The sequence below is a fragment of the Balaenoptera musculus genome, chromosome 21 (genome assembly GCF_009873245.2).
Source record: "Balaenoptera musculus isolate JJ_BM4_2016_0621 chromosome 21, mBalMus1.pri.v3, whole genome shotgun sequence".
Taxonomy (NCBI): domain Eukaryota; kingdom Metazoa; phylum Chordata; class Mammalia; order Artiodactyla; family Balaenopteridae; genus Balaenoptera; species Balaenoptera musculus.
The window spans coordinates 18,094,327-18,114,466 of NC_045805.1; the positions used below are offsets into that span (position 1 = coordinate 18,094,327).

The window sequence follows — 20,140 nt, forward strand, 5'->3', positions numbered from 1 at the left end:
TGGAGCACTGTAGTAACAAAAGAAGTATTTTTTAAAACCGTAAGCTGGTAGGTTAAGAACACTGCTGTTGAATAACCATTCTTGATGCACGTAGACATTCACAAGGCCTCAGGAATGCTGCAGCCACCCCCCGCATAAATTGCATGCCCCCCAAATATAGTAAATACCTAATTCTTTATTTGCCTCGTTAGATCCCTGGAAATTGGGAAGAAGTGGGACAAGACCCTCAAGTACTATTCCCAGAAGGCTGGTTTGGTTCTAAGGGCTCAGAGGAAACTGAGGCAGTGGAATGTGTGGAGTGATGTTTGCCCTTGGAGTTGCCCTGACGATCCTGAGGGGTGTCCATTCAGTCAGCTGTCCCCGCAGGGCTTCCTGGAGCGGTTGAGAAGCCTTGGGCTCTCCAACTGCATCAGCACAACAGCTTCTATGTTAGGCTAAAGAATGATTCACTCGTCTCTCAGCTGCCTCATGGAAGCAAGTCACCATCCTGATTTGAGGGATGAGGGTTGAGCCAGTGTCTTTTTGTAGACGGTTGATCCTTGGCAGTAGTAAGTAGCATTGCTAAGCACTGCCATCCTTACTAGAATGTTCATCGAGTGTTTGGGGTGGCTCTGCCTTATTGGAGTCGTCGTTGCTGCTTTTTTCGTTTGCCTGGTAGAAACTGTCTTGTCATTTCCTTTACATTTCATATTGAAATGATCCCGATGCACATATTCTTGAAATTACTCTACATTTCAGAGATGTATGCTTGATAAAAGTTGTTTCCAGAAGTCTCCTGTAGCAGTTTGAATTTTAGCTCAGGGGTGAGAATTCTGTTTATTAGAAAGATTTTATTATAAATATTAACATCTTAATTTGGTAGATTTTCTTGGTAAGCATGCAGAACATCTTCTGATACTTTTTGCTCCTACTAGTTTATATGGAAGCAGATAACCTTGGGGCCATTTCTACAACTGAGAAACACATAGGAAAATACATTATTTTTTTAATAGAATGTGATTCATATATAGTTAATGTGTAAACTCAACTTTCATGCATATGCTTCCTGCCTTAAAATTAACATAATTACAGTGAAGTAAAAATATTGACCTATTTAAAACACAGAAAGGGTATTCTTAAAGAATAGGATCTATACATGGGGAGGGGGAAGGGTAAGCTGGGACGAAGTGAGAGAGTGGCATGAACATATATACACTACCAAATGTAGAATAGATAGCTAGTGGGAAGCAGCCGCATAGCACAGGGAGATCAGCTCGGTGCTTTGTGACCACCTAGAGGGGTGGGATAGGGAGGGGGGGTGAGAGATGCAAGAGGGAGGGGATATGGGGATATATGTATATATATAGCTGATTCACTTTGTTAAACAACACAAACTAACACAACATTGTAAAGCAATTATACTCCAATAAAGATCTTAAAAAAAAAATAGGGTCTATAACTCTTTTGTGGTACATTTAAGGTTATATTTAAGGAATTGGTGAATTTTTATCTTTTGATATACAGAATCATTGTGAGATCTAATTAAGAGGGCAAGTTTTGGTTTTTATTATTGGGAGAATTTTCAAAATCATATTTGGATTAAGCTCGAGATTACTTACTGATTGTTTTTTGTGAATAGCTTTTTTGCTCTACTATAACCCTGTCACATTGATTTCTCTAGGTTGAAAATGTCCGCTTGGTAGATGGAATATCTTCTAAAAAGGCAGCCCTTGGTACTTTGTATTTGACGGCTACTCATGTCATATTTGTGGAAAATGCACCTGACACAAGGAAAGAAACATGGGTATGCATTCCTTATTGTTGGCTTTATGTGTTTTCCATTGTTTTAAGTAACAAGTTTTGACCCTCTATTTTTTTGTTTGTCCTCAGGGTGAGGAGGGTGGGATTTGGCGTTTGGGTGTTCAGAGGACTCTTTTTGGAACGTGGGTTTTTCCTTTTTTCTGTAAAGGGTCACATCCACTTGATCTATTTACTCATTTTAAGCACTAATTATTTGAACATCATCAAAGATAGACATAGAAATAGCCAGAGCTATAAGTGCTGCGTGTCACAGCTGTCAAGTAGACATTCAGTAATGTTAGTGTACCAGATACAGCATCTACACAGTGCTTTACTTGCAATCCACTTTATTTGTAGCCTCCTGTAATGCAGGCCATTTAGTCATTTTATTATGTTGTCTGCAGTTTTCTCATAATTTAAAAAAGAAAAAAAAAAATCTAGGGAACAGTCCCATCATCAGGTATTTCTGCTACATAATAATGAGACCATTAGATAGTTCTTATTTTGTATAGCCACCCAACCATGACATTATGACCAGAACCAGAGTTCCTGAGTTGTAGATTTTGCCTTTTCTGTAGTCTGTAGACTTTATCTTTTCAGCAGAAGGTGACAGGCACTACTTAGTGGAGAGGAATTTAAAGAATGAAGTGTTGCCACTGAGGGCTGAGCAGAGAGAGACCCTCCTGAAACGCCAGAGCACTTCAGCATGATTTCCTTACAAATAAATCTCTTCTGCAGCCTGCCTGACCACCAAGAGCTTCGAGAACAACAATCTCACGTTGCTGTTGAACTTGAGAGCATTCCATGTGGAATTAAGGAGCATGGTGGCACCTCCCAGCGGAGCTGTCTCTAACTTTTGTTGATTGCAAGGCTTATTTTACTAACTTCTCATGACCTTATTTAATTTTAGCTACTCAGTGCATTTCAACATTTGACGGCCCAAATGTTCCCTTACCTGGACCTGTGCAGAATTGTATGCCGAATAGTTTGCTTCATATAATTAGCTTGGATATCAGAAAGCTTGACGTTGAAAAATAAAATGATAAATTCAGACAGTTGGCTCTTACCCCAAACATGTAGGTTCTTGTCATCTGAGTGCAAGCCAGCTGAAGGTCAGGGAGTGTTTCTTGTCTATGTGTGTGGCTCAGAGATCTGTGTTACTTTTTGTCCTGTGTATCTGTTATTTGTGCTTAGTTTACCCACATTAACTTTTGGTGGTAGATTCTTCACAGTCAGATTTCCACCATCGAGAAACAGGCGACAACGGCTACTGGGTGTCCTCTGCTCGTTCGCTGCAAGAACTTTCAGCTCTTACAGCTCGTCATCCCTCAGGAAAGGGACTGCCATGACGTTTACATCTCTCTCCTCCGCCTTGCAAGGCCAGGTAGGGCAGAGCGGCTCGGCATTCAGCGTGGGACCCACTCTTTAAGACATTCACAGATTGTGTTGAAGAAATATGGAGAATACTTCATAATTATAGTACTTTAGGAATTATCCCAGCCTTCAGATGAGGCCAAGAAATCTGACTGATAGAGTTCCTTGTCTTTTGAGGGGGGGGGCCTCTGTCTGAGTTACTTACTCTATGAGCTTCTTTCATTATTCGTAGTTTTTATCTTGGAGGGGGTTATAGTTGTGCTTCACTTTCGGGGTGAAATCATCCCAAAGTATGCCCTTCTGATACTGTGGTAGTCAAGCCACCTTGACTGAGCCCTAAGACAAAACCCACAAATTGTTTTGTGTGGAAAACATTGATATCAAACAGGTCTAGTGCAGTTTTCCCTATTTGGGGACTTTTAAGGTTTGGTTTCTGTTGCTTTTTGACAGTAATATGTATTTCCCAAGGTTGGCATAACTAGACCTTTGTTAGCATCAGTGAATGTTCTGGGTATGTATATGTTGATTCTCCTAAACAAAACCTCCTTAAGTGTTGTGGGAAGAATGGCTGATTTGAAAAATATATGCTATCAGTTACTCTCTGGTTATGTATCCCTCATCTTAGGGTCTTTAGAATTACAGCTTATTATGCTTTAAGTCTAAGAAATTTATAGCTTACTATGCTATAAATGTATGAAAATCTACACAGGTGTTTCTTGTATATGTGGCTTGTGTGAACTGTGGGGTTCCTTTGTTCAGTGTCTTGGAAGTATACAGTGAAAGGAGGTCATTTGTATAACAGTAACATCCATGGTAGTGTTTACCCAGAAGTCATTAATAAGGGAGATAGGACATGCGCTTATAGTTACTTTACTAAATGCTTTTTGATTCAGGACAAGAAGTTTGATTGTAAATTCTTCAAAGCATTTGGTTGGGTCCTCAGATTATTATGATACGACTGTATTGTCTGTTGAGAGCTAAGAGCTGAAGTTACGTGATGAGAACGTCAGAATCTGATCATTTTGTCTTGAGTTTGCTCCCCTTTCACGTCAGCCCGTTGAGGCTTTTTCATCTCAGTGTGTTGAAAAGAACTGCCGAGTTAGCCAGAAAAGCAGTTGAACTTTTTGGAGGGCGCACTATAATTGGAACAGAAGTTCTGGGAAGATGTACGTGAGGTTGCATGCAGCAGAGAATGCGAGGGGAATTGCGCGCCAGCAGTTTCTGTGTCACTGATTAATGGATGCACCGGATGATAAATGTGCTCTGACCGGATTAATGGGAATTAGGAATAGCCCAGAGAACTGGGAAAGGGCTGAGGCACTGGAAGAGCAGATCACAGTGGCGGTGAGGGCTCTGGCCCCAGATGACAGTGAGTGCCCAGATTCACATTGCGAGGGTCCCCAGGGAGGAACATCACTGTGTTCCCCTGCTTTTAAAAATATACACTTTTTCTTAAAGATGAAGTTTTGGGAGTTCAGTATTCGCTGTAGCCAGAGACCAAAGAAAGAAATTATAGTCATTAATTGAATTAAAGCCATTACCGTAGAAGATTTTTTAAAAAGCCACCAGCATCGTGAAACATTGGAATTAGAAATGCCGGTTTATGTAAAACATAGTACTTTAATGAGTATGGGAAGAGGAAATAGAATCCAAGCAGCTTCACAGTTTAATGCTAAAGGCAGTGCTAAAATTAGGGCATATTACAGCCTGTCACCTTGGAAGCAGGGTGTTGAATCTGGGTGGAGGTGAGGCAAGGTGGAGGGAGTTTCCACCAGGGGTGGGGTGGCTTCTCAGACCATCCCAGGACCTTTTACAAATTACACCTTTGCACTTCTCAAGGTATTTCAGAAGAGGGGTGTGTGTGTGTGTGTGTGTGTGTTTGTGTGTGTGTTTGGTGGGGAAATGACTTTGAATTCCAGCAACACAATATCCATCTCTGGGGTTATTGTGGTTGGTCACCAACACAAATCATGTGTTTTCACCTCCCCTTATGGGCACAGCTAAGGTCCTATAGAGGACACTTTTTTTTTTTTAACAAAAGAAGAAATGTTTGGGAGTCCATTTCAGTCAAGGCCTATGAAGGAGATAGCTTCAAAGCTATTGAGAGTCTGTCTTCACTGAATTACAATTTCTGGGATAAGGGTAAATCAGATGACTAAAAAATTTGTCTAGATTTTATTGGTTTGTCTTTCATATGAATTCAAATTGGTCAGGATTTGGTCATGGACTCTAAAAGATCCCAGCAAAAAAATAACGTAGCCAAATCCAGTAAGCTCTTTAATTCTTCGTAAAGAAATAAGTTAAAATAGGGCTGTGGCCCAAATGAGAAAATAAATTAATGCTGTAGGTCTGATGTACTAATAAGGTTATACATTTTTCTGATTTGAAGACCCCTATTTCTCAGAGGGCTTCCATTTTTCCCATGTTCTTTCTTTTCTCCTCCCTCTAATTAGCCTCCTGCTGTTTATTTTTTTGTTTTCAATTATCTTTCCCTCTGTAATGTTCTTGGGCCCTTTAATATTTAAGCCATCTCTTTTGTTTATTTTCCCATTTTTTATTAAATTGCAGTATTTTTTCAGCCCATCTTAGTCCCTAATTCTTCAGCATGTTTACTGTGATTTTTAAAAATCTCAGGATTGGGCTTCCCTGGTGGCGCAGTGGTTAAGAATCTGCCTGCCAATGCAGGGGACACGGGTTCGAGCCCTGGTCTGGGAAGATCCCACATGCCGCGGAGCAACTAAGCCCGTGAGCCACAACTACTGAGCCTGCGCGTCTGGAGCCTGTGCTCCGCAACAAGAGAGGCCGCGATAGTGAGAGGCCCGCGCACCGCGATGAAGAGTGGCCCCCGCTCGCCGCAACTAGAGAAAGCCCTCGCACAGAAACGAAGACCCAACACAGCCAAAAATAAATAAATAAATAAATAAATTTATTAAAAAAAAATCTCAGGATTGATATGGTCTAATTTGCTTAATTTAACTTTTTACTGTTCCTATCTAAGTCAGTGCCACTCAAGCAATTTTTACAGTAACAGTTTTCTTTTTATTGATGATACTAATCTCTGGGTCCAGGAGCCCTTTTTTCTTAAGTGTTAACTTCCACAATCCTGATGTTTAATTCGAGCACTTGTTTGTTCAAAATAGACAAGAAAGTTCTCATTTTTTTTTTAATATGCAAAATCCAATTAATAGCTGTGTTATCTTCTCACCCCTCTTTAAATGGTTTTTCAACTACGTTTATTTTCAGTTGTCTGAATTCAATAGGGCATGTAGAGCAATTTAACTTTCCTTACTTTGGGTTCTAAAACCTCTGTGTCCTTCCAGTGACTGCTGGTGACTTTTCCCTTTCCTACCTCATCCTTCACATTGTGCTGATGCTAATTCACGTGTGTGTTTCCTTTCGATTTTTAAAAATTTGCATAACAATAATGTAATTGTATTATTCAGGTTTTACATTGGTTGTTACAAGTTTCCTTTCAATTTTTAAAGTACTTTTGATTTTAGTATAAATTACCTTCGGTTTTTCCCAGTTAGTCAATAATAAGAGAGAATGCCCCCATGTTTTTTTTTTTTCTGTTTTCCTAACTGCTTTGTTCTGCCCGAAGGCTCTCTTATTTGGTGGAATGAACACCCTTTCCTTTCTTATGGGAGGAAGGGGCAGAGGTTAGATGCCGAGACAAGGCCATTTGTAGGCTTGGTGCTTCCAGGTTGAAAGAGTTCCCACTTGATGGCCCGTATCTTCTCCAGGAGTAGAAAGTGGGATTATCTGAGCGGGAAGGAGTTGATGAGAGCAGTAGGTATCCAATCGATTGCAGCCACACATGCTTCCCTGTGTTAAGGCGTGCGCTGAGCAATGATGCTAAAATAAGATAAAGTCAGTCCCATCGGTGTGTCTCTGTGCTTGGGTGGAGCTCATGCCGTCTTCTTAGTCCTGAAACACTGACTTGGCGTTCTTAGAACCATAGACAAAATGCTACTCATTCTTAGTTTAATGTAGTATTTGAGAAATTGCCATTTTTCTTTCTAAATAGAAGTCTGCCCTTGTTTAGCAATTATATGATTTAGGTAGGTAAATAAAGTAAGTGCTAAAATGATTTCCACATAAGCTTTTCTGAAAATTTTTTTAATTAGAGGTGCACATTCAGTTTACTGCCCCCGTCCAAAGGCATGCTGAGGGTTTGCTTCTTGTTGGAGGAGCTCTTGTGCCCTCCTAGTCCTGAGGCCCCAAGGGGCGAAGCCTTCAATGCATCCCCTGTTGAAGGTGCCAGGCCACGAGCAGCAAAAGGCATTTTATGTTGGATGGGATGGCCTAGACTTTGCGATGTGAAAAGCCAGTGGAGTATTTAACGTGTTTGTTTTAAGAGTGGGTGGAAAATCAGGGATTTGGCCTTCCCAAAGCACATAAGTATTTTCTCTCAGTTCAGATTCTGTAAAGACCGGAGATTTCTCAAAGCCCTACTTTGGTTGTTGTTGGTTTTAATTTACCTACCTTACTTATCTTAATAATGTTGATTACTAAACATTCTGCTATGTATTTTGCAAGAGATGGAGATGAGGGAACAAAACATTATGAATGGGAAATATTCAGTAAAATTTACATCTTTGTTAATGGTATTTTTTAATTTCTCAGAGTAGGCAGTTCTTAGCTGAGGGCTTCTCCTGGGCTGGCTTCTGGGTAAGAAACTTGCCCACATTAACAAGACTGAGCTTTGACTGACAAAAATGTGTTTCTCTGCCCGCATGTAGAATTTTAGGTAAATTGGGCCAAAGGTATGGTTGATCACCCTTTTCCTTTAAAATAACTGAAAGAGAAAATTTCATTATTTCAGTGGCAATCCATTCTGATGTCTCCTAATTCAAGAGTGATCTTCTTAATGTCGGTGACAAGTTATTCTTGCATTAATTTATGTGCAGTTTCCTCACCTCCTCCCAATGACAGCAAGAATGAGCCCATACCTAGAAAACTATCAGTAGTCATAGAATGGTTTTCTTCTTCTACCTTTAAACCTATTTGTAGGCATTTAGCAAATGGAATTTAACTTCCATTATTACCCCATCTTCCTTAGATCTTCTTTCACTGAAGGAACTGAGGCTTTCTCAAGAGATTCTTTTGGCATCTTAAATAAATTGCATTTGTGGTTAACATTATGATATCAGAAGCCTGAGTCATGAAAATGGTACTTAGAGATGGAAAACATATGTCAGTGTCGAGCCGACCGTTCCCAGAACAGGATGTCAATTTTATATGCTGTCTGCTCAATTGGCTAAGATGACAAGAAACCGTTTTTACTGGAAGTGTCTGTGCTGTGTGTGTGTGTGTGTGTGTGTGCATGTACCTGTATGTGTGCATTTTCTTCGTTGAAATCTCAGTATGCTCAATTTTCAAATTTAGAAATATAACATCGAGAGAGACTGAAATAGACATAGCTTATCTCACTGATAAACCCCAGTCTTCTTGCTTCTTTTTTACAAGAAAGAGTGCATGTCTAATTCAAAAGTCTGGTACTTAAAATATGACCCTTATCTTATCATCCTTGTAGATGAGTCATTTCAGTAGTAATCAAAAGAAGCTGGAAACTTGAGTTTTGACCTTAGGCTGCCTGTGTATTTTTGCGGCCTTTTGCTGGCGGTGAGATGCTTTGTTGGGCCTCCAGACACACATTTAGGAGCATTAAAGTGTCCACGCTGAACGCCATTGACAGATGAAGGAACAAATGGGATGATCTAAGAAAACTGTAAGGAGAAAGAATTCTGTTGAAAAAAAAAAAAAGATTAGGGGGATGGTTGGAAAGAAAATATACAAAAGCGGCCCATCTGGGGAGAAGAGAGAAGGGTCTGCCTTGTGGGGGGTGGGCAGAGTGCCTGGTGGTGACTCCCTACCTCCTAGCTGTGTGACCCTGGGGACGCTGCAAAACATCCCTTTGCCTCGGATTTCTCATCTGTGCAAGGAGACCTGTCATCATGCTTACTAGATGGGTCAGTACATTTAATCAGAACAGAATCTGGAATGAAACAAGGGTTCACAGAGTATCAACCACGATTTATTCTCACCAGAAATGCTTTGATTTGCACTGTCCACTAGGTAGCTCCTATCCACACGGGGCTATCGAGGGCTTAAAATGTGGCTGGTCTGAACCAGGATGTGCTGTTTGGTGAGAAATACACATGGAATTTCAAAGACAGTACAAAGCAAAATGTATAAAATATTAATAAGTTTTGTATTCCGTATATGTTGAACGATATTTTGGGTATCCTGGGCTAAATAAAAAAATATTTTGTGAAAATTGATTTCACTTTCTTTTTATGATTTTAATGTGGCCACAAGGACATTTTACATGACATACGTGGCTTACACTGTATTTCTGTTGGACAGCGCTGGCCTAGTTGCTTCCCTCAATGTGGCAAGGCCAGAGCAAGAAAACCAAATCCTTGATCTTGCTGGGGATAGCTGTCGGGCCTGGCCTCACAAGCATAAAAGGTGATGCGTGAAGTCAGAGATACCCTGGCACAACTGAAAGAAGTCTGTCCTCACACATCCTTCAACTTGCGCCTCACGAACAGGGTGCCATGTACTATGAATGGATATTTTTTAATGAATCCTGTAAATACTGTATGAATAGTACAATTATGACATTTATGTAGTTGTTAAAAGTTCAGGTGTTTCAAGTGCAAACATTTAAATGTATTCCACAGTTTTTTCAACTGTTTTGTCATTTAACACTGTTTAAGCATCAGAACGTGGCAGTGGCGTGACCTCTGTGTATCTCTGAGAGGCCATCCCAAATTTGAGCTCGACATACATAAACAAATTTGAGTTCTGGTTTTCTAAGGAATATATATGTTCTTTTTTTTAAAAATTGAACTATAGTCGATTTACAATATTGTGTTAGTTTCAGGAGTTCAGCAAAGTTATGCATATATATTCTTTTTCAGATTCTTTTCCATTATAGCTTATTACAAGATATTGAGTATGGTTCCCCGTGCTATGCAGGAAATCCTTATTGTTTATTTTATATATAGTGGTGTGTATCTGTTAATCCCATACTCCTAATTTCTGCACCCCCCCTTCACCTTTGGTAACCATAAGTTTGTTTTCTGTGCCTGTTTCTGTTTAGAAATAAGTTAATTTGTATTATTTTTTAGAATTCACATAAAAGTTAATTTGTATTATTTTTTAGAATTCACATAAAAGTGATATCATATATTTGTCTTTCTCTGTCTGACTTACTTCACTTAGTATGGTAATCTCTAGGTCCATCCATGTTGCTGCAAATGGCAATATTTCATTCTTTCTTATGGCTGAGTAATACTCTATTTTATATATATATATATACACACACACACACATATATATATCTCACATCTTCTTTATCCATTCATCTGTTGATGGACACTTAGGTTACTTCTGTGTCTTAGCTATTGTAAGTACACATATATTCTTAATTACTTTTTAATCTCCATATTTTATGTGGTCTGAAAATATATTCACTTTCAAAAGCAACTCAAAAAAAAAAAACAAGATGGGGAAGGCCATGCTCCTGAAAGAAAAGAAGTTCTTGCAAAGTTGAGTTCGGTTGTCCTGAGGTCTTGTCGTTGTGGGGAAGAGGTGGGTGAACCCACCTCAGAGACAGGGTACCCCTGGGAGAGCCCTGAGGGGTGAGGAGCTAGGCTGGCCTCTCCAGCCCAGACAGAATGCATTTGGGAAAATTTGATTCTGGCTTTGACTTGGCTTGATTTGGCTTTATTCTCCCCTCTTCTTTTTTTGCAGTGAAATATGAGGAGTTATACTGCTTTTCATTCAACCCCAAGCTGGATAGAGAAGAAAGGGAACAAGGCTGGATGCTGATCGATCTCAGTGAAGAATACAAGCGAATGGGCCTCCCTAATAATTATTGGCAGCTCAGCGATGTGAATAGAGATTACAGAGTGAGTGGAGGCATTTGGTGAAATGCAGATACTTAATCCAGATGAAACCATGATTTCACATAGTTTAGCATGACTCCTGTTTGATCTCCTTCAATTTTGATAGCTCTTTGTGGGTACAGATGTGTGGATTTCCAAGTCTCCCTTGGTTATTGCCGGCTCTGTTTCCTACTTGCACCTAGAACCAGAAAGTTTGAACAGGGCCACCTCAGAGACCATCCCCTGTAACGGATGAGGGAGTGGAAACCCGGAGAGGCCCAGCGGTGGGCCTCAGGGCCAGCACCTCCCTTCTCCCAGCCAGTCTTTTTATAGCTCAGTGAGTGACGGCTGGGGAGTCACAGAGGCTCTGCTGGCAGCTTGGCATGAGCTCCTTTCTGTGCTCACTGAACTCTTGATTGGTACACAAGGTCACCAAGAGCCTTCCCTAGAGAAATGAGGAGAAATCTGTCTGCACTTACAGAAGGGAATGGGCGATGCAGGGAAGCAGGAGGGGCAGAGCGAATTCCATATTCTCCCTGAGGGTGGGCTTACGAATCAGTGTTGGCTTCCCTGTTAATTTTTAAAGTGTTTTCAGTAGTAAAAGTACATAAGAACATTGCAGAGAATTTACAAAAGAGAAAAGAGCCGGCATCCCATTGCCCTAACATTCTTCTAGAAGGTTTTAGATTTTTTCTTAATTTTTTTCTCATCTGCACAGTTCAATAACTTTTTTCTTACATGAGTAATGCATTTCATTGTTTACAATTGGAAAATGTCAGGGCAGAGGAGCCATTCAAATATATACAACAAAAGTGGAATCATACTACATATGCCTTGTGTTTTGCTTTTCTTCACATAGCATATTGTGAGTGTTACCCTGTCAATAAATGTATTTTATATCATTTTAAAACATTATATAATATGACATAGTATGGCTATATCATATTCTATCTGTCTGATCTCTAATTTTTAGACATTTAGGTTATTATTATTTTTCACTATTTTAAATAACATAGTGAGAACATTCTGGTAACTGTACCTTTGCCCATGTTAAAAGTCTTTTTTTTAAAGACAGATTCCTAAAGGTGGAATTTGTATGTCAAAAGGTTTACTCAAATTTGTGTACATATTATCAAAAAGAACTGCAGAAAGATTGTACCAATTTATATAAATTCTCAACAGTTGTGTAGGAGAATGCTTGAGTCTTTGTACCTTGACCATTAAAGAGTTTATTTCTTAAAAATCTTTTGACAGCTTGATAGTGGGATAAGTGATTTCTCAATTTAATCTTCACGCCTTAATCTCTTGAATTGTAGTTTCGTACATGCTGACCATTTATATCTTGTCCACTCTTAATTGACCATTTCTGGCTGCATATTTTGAATCCTGATTACTTTCTTCACCTTACCATATGGATTTTCTATATTGTGACAGTATTCATATCAGTAATTAAATGACTGTGTAACATTGCATCAAATGAATGTACCATAATATACTTAAATATTTCTCTATTATTAGACATTTAGATTACTCATAATTTTTGCCATATGAATAGTTCTGGGAGTAATATCTTTGTTCATATGATTTTCCCCATATTTTAAATTATTTTCTAAGGATAAATTCCCAGGACTAATTACAAGGCATAAGAGGCTTAAATCTTTTTTTTTTAGATTTCAAGCAGGCAGGCCATTGATGTTTTTGCTTTTGATCAGTATTTGGTTGTTAATTTCTGTTCCCTTGTATAGCAAGCAGTATATGTGACCTGTAAGATTTGAACTTGGGGATTTTTTGAAGATTTATGTCTTCATAAAACACCCAATATTTGATTAATTATCAATATTTGATTTTATCAATGTTTTGGGTCTGGAAAAAATATATTCTCTGCTATTTGGATATAAAATTCTGTCTCCATCTAAATTAAGTTTCTTATGTTATTTTGGTCCCTTTGTTCACTTGATTTCTGACAGAGGTATGTAAAAATTTCCCATTATGATTGTTGACTGGACGTTTTCTCCTTACATTTCTAAAGTGTTTGCAGTATATATTTTTGAAGTTATGTTGTCCAGCACATAATGGTTTAGGACATCTGCTTGGTGTGCTTTTTATCAACTTAAAATATCCTTTTTTCCTGTGAATGCTTTGAATTCTATTTTGTATTATTATGTTTCTACCGTTTTCTTCTTTTTGTCAGAATTTGCCTGGTAGAGCTCTACTTATCCCATTACTTTCAGTGACCCTATATGAATGTTTTGTCCTTTTAAAAAATATCTAACAGTGGGAATTCCCTGGCGGTCCAGTGGTTAGGACTTGGCGCTTTAACTGCTGAGGCCCAGGTTCAATCCCTGGTCAGGGAACTAAGATCCCGCATGCCGCAGGAAAATAATAATAATAATAACTATTAAAAATAATAATCTAACAGTCATTATCTTTGGGTTGTGAGGGTGGAATGTTTTGTTTTTTCTCAAATTAGGTATGGTTAGATTTTGATTTTGCAGTAACTGATATCTATGACATTGTTCTAGATACTATGCTTTGTGGTTTTACTAGTCATGCTTTTCCCCTTTTCATATCTACAGCTAGATAGTTTTTTTCTTGTATTTGCCTGTAATAATTTTGGAAATATACATCTTACTGCTTTCTTCCATTGATTATTCTTCATTTTAAAACAGCTGTTTATTTATTATGCCACTCTTCCAACATACACAAAACTTTGAAAAATAATGAAATGAACAGCAGGGACCTGCATACTATGTAAGAACAAACATGGCCAATGCTGTTAAACCTCCTTAATATTCCCTCCAAATCACTTCCTGCTCCAGGGTCATTGACTGCAATTTGGTGGTGTCATGCCTTTCTATTTATAACGTTTCTACGTTTGTAAGTAGCAGCATGTAGTATTTTTTCGTGCGTTTTTTTACACTTTCTGTATGCGGTATCATGCCGAATGTTGCTTACTGAAACTTGACTTTTCACTCAAGTTGTATTTGTGAGATTCATTGCATTTAACAAACACCTGTATAATAGTTACCACCTGCCAGGCTGTGTTCTAGAAACTTAACAAATGTCAGCAGTCCTGTGTGGTAGGTGTTGTTATTATCCCTGCTTTCAAATGGAGAAACTCAGGAAGAGACAGATTAAGTAACTGTCCAAGATGTAAAGAAGTTAGTAACTGCTGAAGTCTATAGCTCTTGTTTACTCATTCTTCACTATTGTATTATACTCCATTTTACAAATATACCATAGTTTAAACTTTTATTTATTCTTTTTCTTTTATTTCTCTCTTTTGTTTTACCATCTCAAATAAAGCCGTTATCTGGCTTATATATGACTCATAGTACATTTTGAGTTTCTACCTAGGAGTAGAATTTCTGAGTTAGAGGGTATGTGGATTTTAGCCTAACTAGATCTTGCCAGATTCTTTTTTATTTTTAAAGATTTTTTTTTTTGATGTGGACCATTTTTAAAGTCTTTATTGAATATGTTACAATATTGCTTCCGTTGTATGTTTTGGTCCTTGGCCGCGAAGCGTGTGGGATCCTAGCTCCCTGACCAGGGATTGAACCTGGTCTCCCCACATTGGAAGGCGGAGTCTTAAGCACGGGACCGCCAGGGAAGTCCCATTATTGCCAGATTCTTTTCCAAAGTGTTTGCATGGACTTACACATCTAAGATATGATTTCTCATTACCCCACAGACTTACCAACAGTTGGTATTTACAGTGTTTGGCGGTATCCCTACTTATTGACCCAACAGTCTTCTGGGAATTTCTTCTAAAGAGTTAGCATAAACGCACAGTGACGTACACAGTTATTTATTGTAGCATTGTTTATCAAAGCATGTATTAGAAGAAACCCAAATTTCTTTAATAGAGGACCAGTTAAATAATTTTGGGTCTATTCGTATAATTAAATTAGTGTGTAGCCATTAAAAACATGTAGAGTATTTCCATGTACTGATAAGGAAGGATCGCTAAAGTATATTGCTAGGTTCAAAAAAGCAAGGCACAGTATCGTGAATATAGTGTGATACCTTTTATTTTAAAAAAGAGGGAGAAAAATAAGACTTGTTCATATGGATGTGTAATTGCCCCAAAGCGATAACCTAGAAAGTAGGTGGGAATGTGATGAATAGAACACAAGGGTGAGGATGTGCACCTTTTTGTATTGTTTTATTTTTATAACCATGTGAATTTATTAACTAATCAAAAAGTTAAATTTGAGAAAATGCCGGTTGAATTGGTGTGAAATAGATCTCAGTGTGGTTTTCTTTACATTGCCCTGTTGTCATTTATAGCTGTTGCAAATATCTCCTCTTAGGAGATATTTATGTACTGTGCCCAGAGTATCTTTTAATCCTCAGAAGTTTTGAGTTGTCAATGTTTCCTGTTTTGTTTCATGGTTTTAGCATATTGTTTAAGAAAAAACCCTGGCCTGTTTGCTAACCTTTGTCCCAATTTACACTGTATAATTTCCATAGTTAACATTTTCACTAATTATGATTATTATAGCTTTATAGTAAATCTTGATATTCTACAAGTCAGGTCCCTCTACATCCTTCTTCTGGATATACTGAATGTACAGATTATTTGGGATAGAATGGCCACTTTCATGATACTGAATTTTCTTTGTAATTACTTTTAAATCTAACAATCATAATCTTACACTGTGAGTGGACATTTGGGTCCTTTTTGTCTCAATCATTATAAAGTATCTGGCTAATGTAATAGTTTGTTCCAATGCTAAAGCCAACCTTTGCAATGAATTTTTAGCCTTGAAATTGAAAGGCAGGAAAATCCTAGTTTAGTAAAGAAAATTGGATATCCTTTTAAAATTTAAAAAAAATATGACACACCCTTGGGTGAGGAAGAAAATGACACTAAGGCACGTCTTGTGGAATAATATTTTCTTGAAAACACAGGTTCTTGTTATTTTTTATGAGGTTTCCTTCTAGACTTAACACCACAAACATGACTCACATTTAGTCACTTAAGTCCTACAGTATAGAGACTGCAAAACATGAGTTACTCAGCATTTTTTTCCCAAAAGTAATATACAGCAAACCCAAACTAACAATCAACAAACTGTGTTGAAACAGAAAAGGTGAAAACCTAGGGGATTTTCTGATTTTACAAATATCATTGAAATAGGGAGAAAGATGATGAACCCTCACTTGTTACCAGTTAAAAAATATAATAAAAGTTGGTTCTATCAAAATATTTCTGACTGTTAGTCCATTGGGAAGATTATGTCATCATCCGTTACTTTTGCTTTTAACCTCATGGTTGAGAAAAACCTCTACTTTTTCCTCCCTTCTTTTTTTTTTAAATTTTTATTTATTTATTTACTTATGACTGTGTTGGGTTTTCGTTTCTGTGCGAGGGCTTTCTCTAGTTGCGGCGAGCGGGGGCCACTCTTCATCGCGGTACGCGGGCCTCTCACTATCGCGGCCTCTCTTGTTGCGGAGCACAGGCTCCAGACGCGCAGGCTCAGTAATTGTAGCTCACGGGCCTAATCGCTCCGCGGCATGTGGGATCTTCCCAGACCAGGGCTCGAACCCGTGTCCCCTGCATTGGCAGGCGGATTCTCAACCACTGTGCCACCAGGGAAGCCCTCCTCCCTTCTTTTATAAGAGTTATTTCTTTCTTTTCACAAGTTATTTGATGTAAGTGGGGCTAGTGATGTCATCTGATGGAGAAGAAGCTTTTGTCCATGGTGGAAATAACACCATACATAGCGCACAGAGACTTAGGTTCCAGAACCGGTGCTGCCCTTTTCTCTCCATGTGGTCTTGGGCAGGCTAACTATTATTATCATCACCACCTCTATCCGCACTGCTATTATCCCTGTTTATAAGACACTTGCTTCTGGTAATCTAACTCTCTAAGCTAAGATTTCCTTTCTGTAACCTAACTCTTAAAATTGTCTTTCTTTAAATAAAATAATTGGCATTCATTACTAGGTTAAAATTTTAATCTATTTCTCTTGGAATAAAATTGAAAGTATAACCCAAACCAGTAATTTAAAAAAATCTTGTTTATTTCAGTTCTCTACAGCTATAGTTTATATATTATGTATTATTTTATGTATATATAAATCATTTCATGCTGCTCATACCCCGTTTCTTCTCCCCATTACATCATAAATTCCTTGAAATAAATTTTAGGTCTTAAATGTTGAAGAAGACCGTTGTCTTTATAGATATATCTCAGTTCCTGACAACTAACCCTCACCCTAAAGTGCTCAACTGAGTGATGGGTCCTCAATAAATACAGAGCCTTGGCTGGCCCTCAGATGGATACTATGCTGCAGTGGTAAATACATGTATTGGGAGGTTGTAACCAGGGCAACAAAGATCAAAGACTCCTGGGAATGTGAACTCCTTGAGACCAGTAAATCTTTTGTTATTCATCACTGCTCTAGCACCTAACCTACTGCCTGACACATAATAAGGATTCAATAAAGTTTTGTTGATAGACACCAGTATTCTATGATAATCATCACACTTCTAAGAAACTAGAACTTAATGATTCCAGCCACTAAAAAGGATGATTATGTAACATGATAGAGGTGCTAATTGTCACTACAATGGCAGTTGTATTACAATGTACAAATGTATCAAATTAATATGTTTTACACTTTAAATTATACAGTGTTATATGTTAAATATATTTCAGTTAAAAAAAAACAACTTGCTGAATGAATGAAAGAATTACCAAAAAAGATTCCTCTTGGCCAGGCGAAGCTAGACATGCAGGCACTCCAGGCAGGCTTATTTAGCGGAGGACAAAGAAAATTGTTCCCTTATTAATTAAAAAAAAATTACGCAGGAATTGTTTTAACTTAATCCACTTCAGTCGGCTAAGGTTTCGGAATCTGGTGGCATAAATTGCACTGCGCTGTGCATTATTTGTTGTCAGAGTTTTAACTGCAGCTGTGTGAGCTTGCTGCAAAAGTGATAGCCATCAGTGCTCTCCAGGACTGTTGTTTTAATTTCCACTGCAAAGTGCTGTCTACTGTCAGGAAAGCAGGATGAATTTACTTTTGTCCAGCTTGGTTAAGAAGTGGTATCTTGAAACTCCGTTAACTGGCGCCGTGAGTCTATCTTCCGAGCACCATATCGAAGCACCGATTCTTGGCGTCTCTGGGGGCGCGGGAGTCCCTGTACTGGTGACATTCTGTTCCCTGCAGGGAGGCCGTGGAAGCTGGTGCAGCCTGACCGCCTTGGACGGGGCTCAGGTTGTTGAGCTCCTGGTCCTCGCGCAGGCCAGCCCCGCGGCTGTACGTTTCCTGCTCTGTGGAGAGGGAGAGCCATGGAGCTCTGAGAGGGTGGGGGGGTCTTCCCTGCTCTCCATGGGCAGAGGAAGGACCCTGAGTGGATAGAGCACATTTAGGTCCTTGAGTCGGTTGGGGCTGAGGGTATCAGGGAGAGTGGGCTCTGAGCGTTTACTCTCTTGGCCCCATACCAGGGAGGGTGCACATGGGGCCGTGACTGAGCCAGGCTGGGCACCTTTGACCTTGGGAGGCCGTACATGGACACGGCATTTACCATCCCACTTACCTCTGTGCTATTCAGAAAGGCCAAGGGCCTATGCAGTAAACATGTTGGGAAATCTCAGCCATGACTTAATTATTCTTATTTCATTTAATCATAAATAACTTTGTGATTCCTTAGTGCTGTTAAAGAAAGTAGGTAATTCCCAACTTACTGAAAACCTACCAATGTCCTTTTTAAAACTGCTATTTTAAGAAAACGTTGTTAAGTCTGGTGCAATGACTACATGTCTCTTGAACTCAGACGCGCAGGTGTGGTCCGTGTAGTAATGTTCTGGCTGCCTGACTCCAGAGAGGTCCTGACACCAGATTTGCAGGGAAGCAAGTGTAGTGTCTGTGGGCAGTAATTCCAGTAAAATCTCAGGTTCCAAGTAGGTTGGACCATCTGTTCTTGGTCTGGGATTTTTGTCTCAGTGCCAGAGCCCACGTTGACGTCTTTGGTAATCTTTCCTAAAATGCCTTTGGGGAAATGCTTTGGGCCTGGGAACGTCACTTCTGTGGCCCATCTGTCTCCTGCTCAATGTGGTGCCCAGGCTGGAAGCAGACAAGGTAGGCAGGAGGGCAGGCGAGGGAGGCGTCGTCACAGAACAACTGATGTGAGCTTTGTGACGGGTTCTCGTGCCCTTCGGTCCCGTGGTTCAGAGTGGTCAGGGCGGGCGGGATGGTTAGAGGACGTGCAGACACACATTTCCCCTGCTGCTATACCTGCTTGAGGACTCTTCTTGAAGCGCCCCAGAAGGTGCTTGACTTCTAGGAAATAAACAAAGGTCAGGAACTGCCATCTAAACGGTCCTCGTGTTGCAAAAGGATGGATTGGCTGCCATCAAAGAAATATATGTGTCGAGCAACAAGTCGACTACTATTACTGTTGCCACCATTCCCACTTCTGTCAGAATTAATGGTTGATGAAGAGCCTTGTCACGGGTGTCCTTGTATCAGCCCCGGGGGATGTCACTTCTGTTCCGTGTCACTTTTAGAGAATAGCAAGTGCTCAGTAGTTTGACTTCTTGAAGGTCATGAAGTTGGCAAGTTGGAGCTAGGATTTAAACCCCTGATTTCTGATAGAATTGCCAGACCATTCCAAGGCGCCAGAGCTTCCACTGGGGGAATCACTGCCAGGGATGCACAGAAAGGGTAAATCATTTCTTACCACTTCTGAAATCGTCACGTAAGAAACAAAAGGTTGTTATAATGTGTGGTGAAGGGTGGGAGCGCAGGGGAGAGGAATTGGGTCGGCCCCTGAAGAGTGGGTGGGCTTTGGGAAGATGTCCGGGGAGGGTGTTGGCTTGACTGTCACCTCAGATAGGAGCGCACAGAGGGTGTGCCAGGGACAGAAAGGTGCCCTGAGGAGGTCACCACTGGTGCTGGCATTTTAGGACATTGTCTTCCAGTGTCAGGCTATCTTAAACAGGCAGCTAAGGTTTTCTCAGTTGCCAGGATGCAGAATTGCAGTTTGTCCCTTTTCGATGAAAGAAATGCTCGTTTGTCACTGTCTTACCTCCCACAAAGAGCCCTTGGAGAGAAGGGGCAACGCCTGAG

At 39.6% G+C, this 20,140-nt stretch overlaps 1 protein-coding gene across 4 annotated transcripts in view; it reads left to right on the forward strand.

Moving 5' to 3' along the window:
• MTMR7 (myotubularin related protein 7) overlaps nt 1-20,140 on the forward strand; it is a 99,018-nt gene that overhangs the window by 40,129 nt on the left and 38,749 nt on the right. For 3 of the 4 annotated variants that reach the window (XM_036838548.1, XM_036838547.1, XM_036838550.1), the window contains exons 2-4: nt 1,661-1,783; nt 3,001-3,163; nt 10,918-11,075. In XM_036838548.1, the coding sequence (XP_036694443.1) occupies nt 1,661-1,783; nt 3,001-3,163; nt 10,918-11,075 (444 nt within the window). Of the gene's footprint in view, nt 1-1,660; nt 1,784-3,000; nt 3,164-10,917; nt 11,076-20,140 lie in introns of those variants that run through there. The other variant, XM_036838549.1, reaches the window with a different exon arrangement.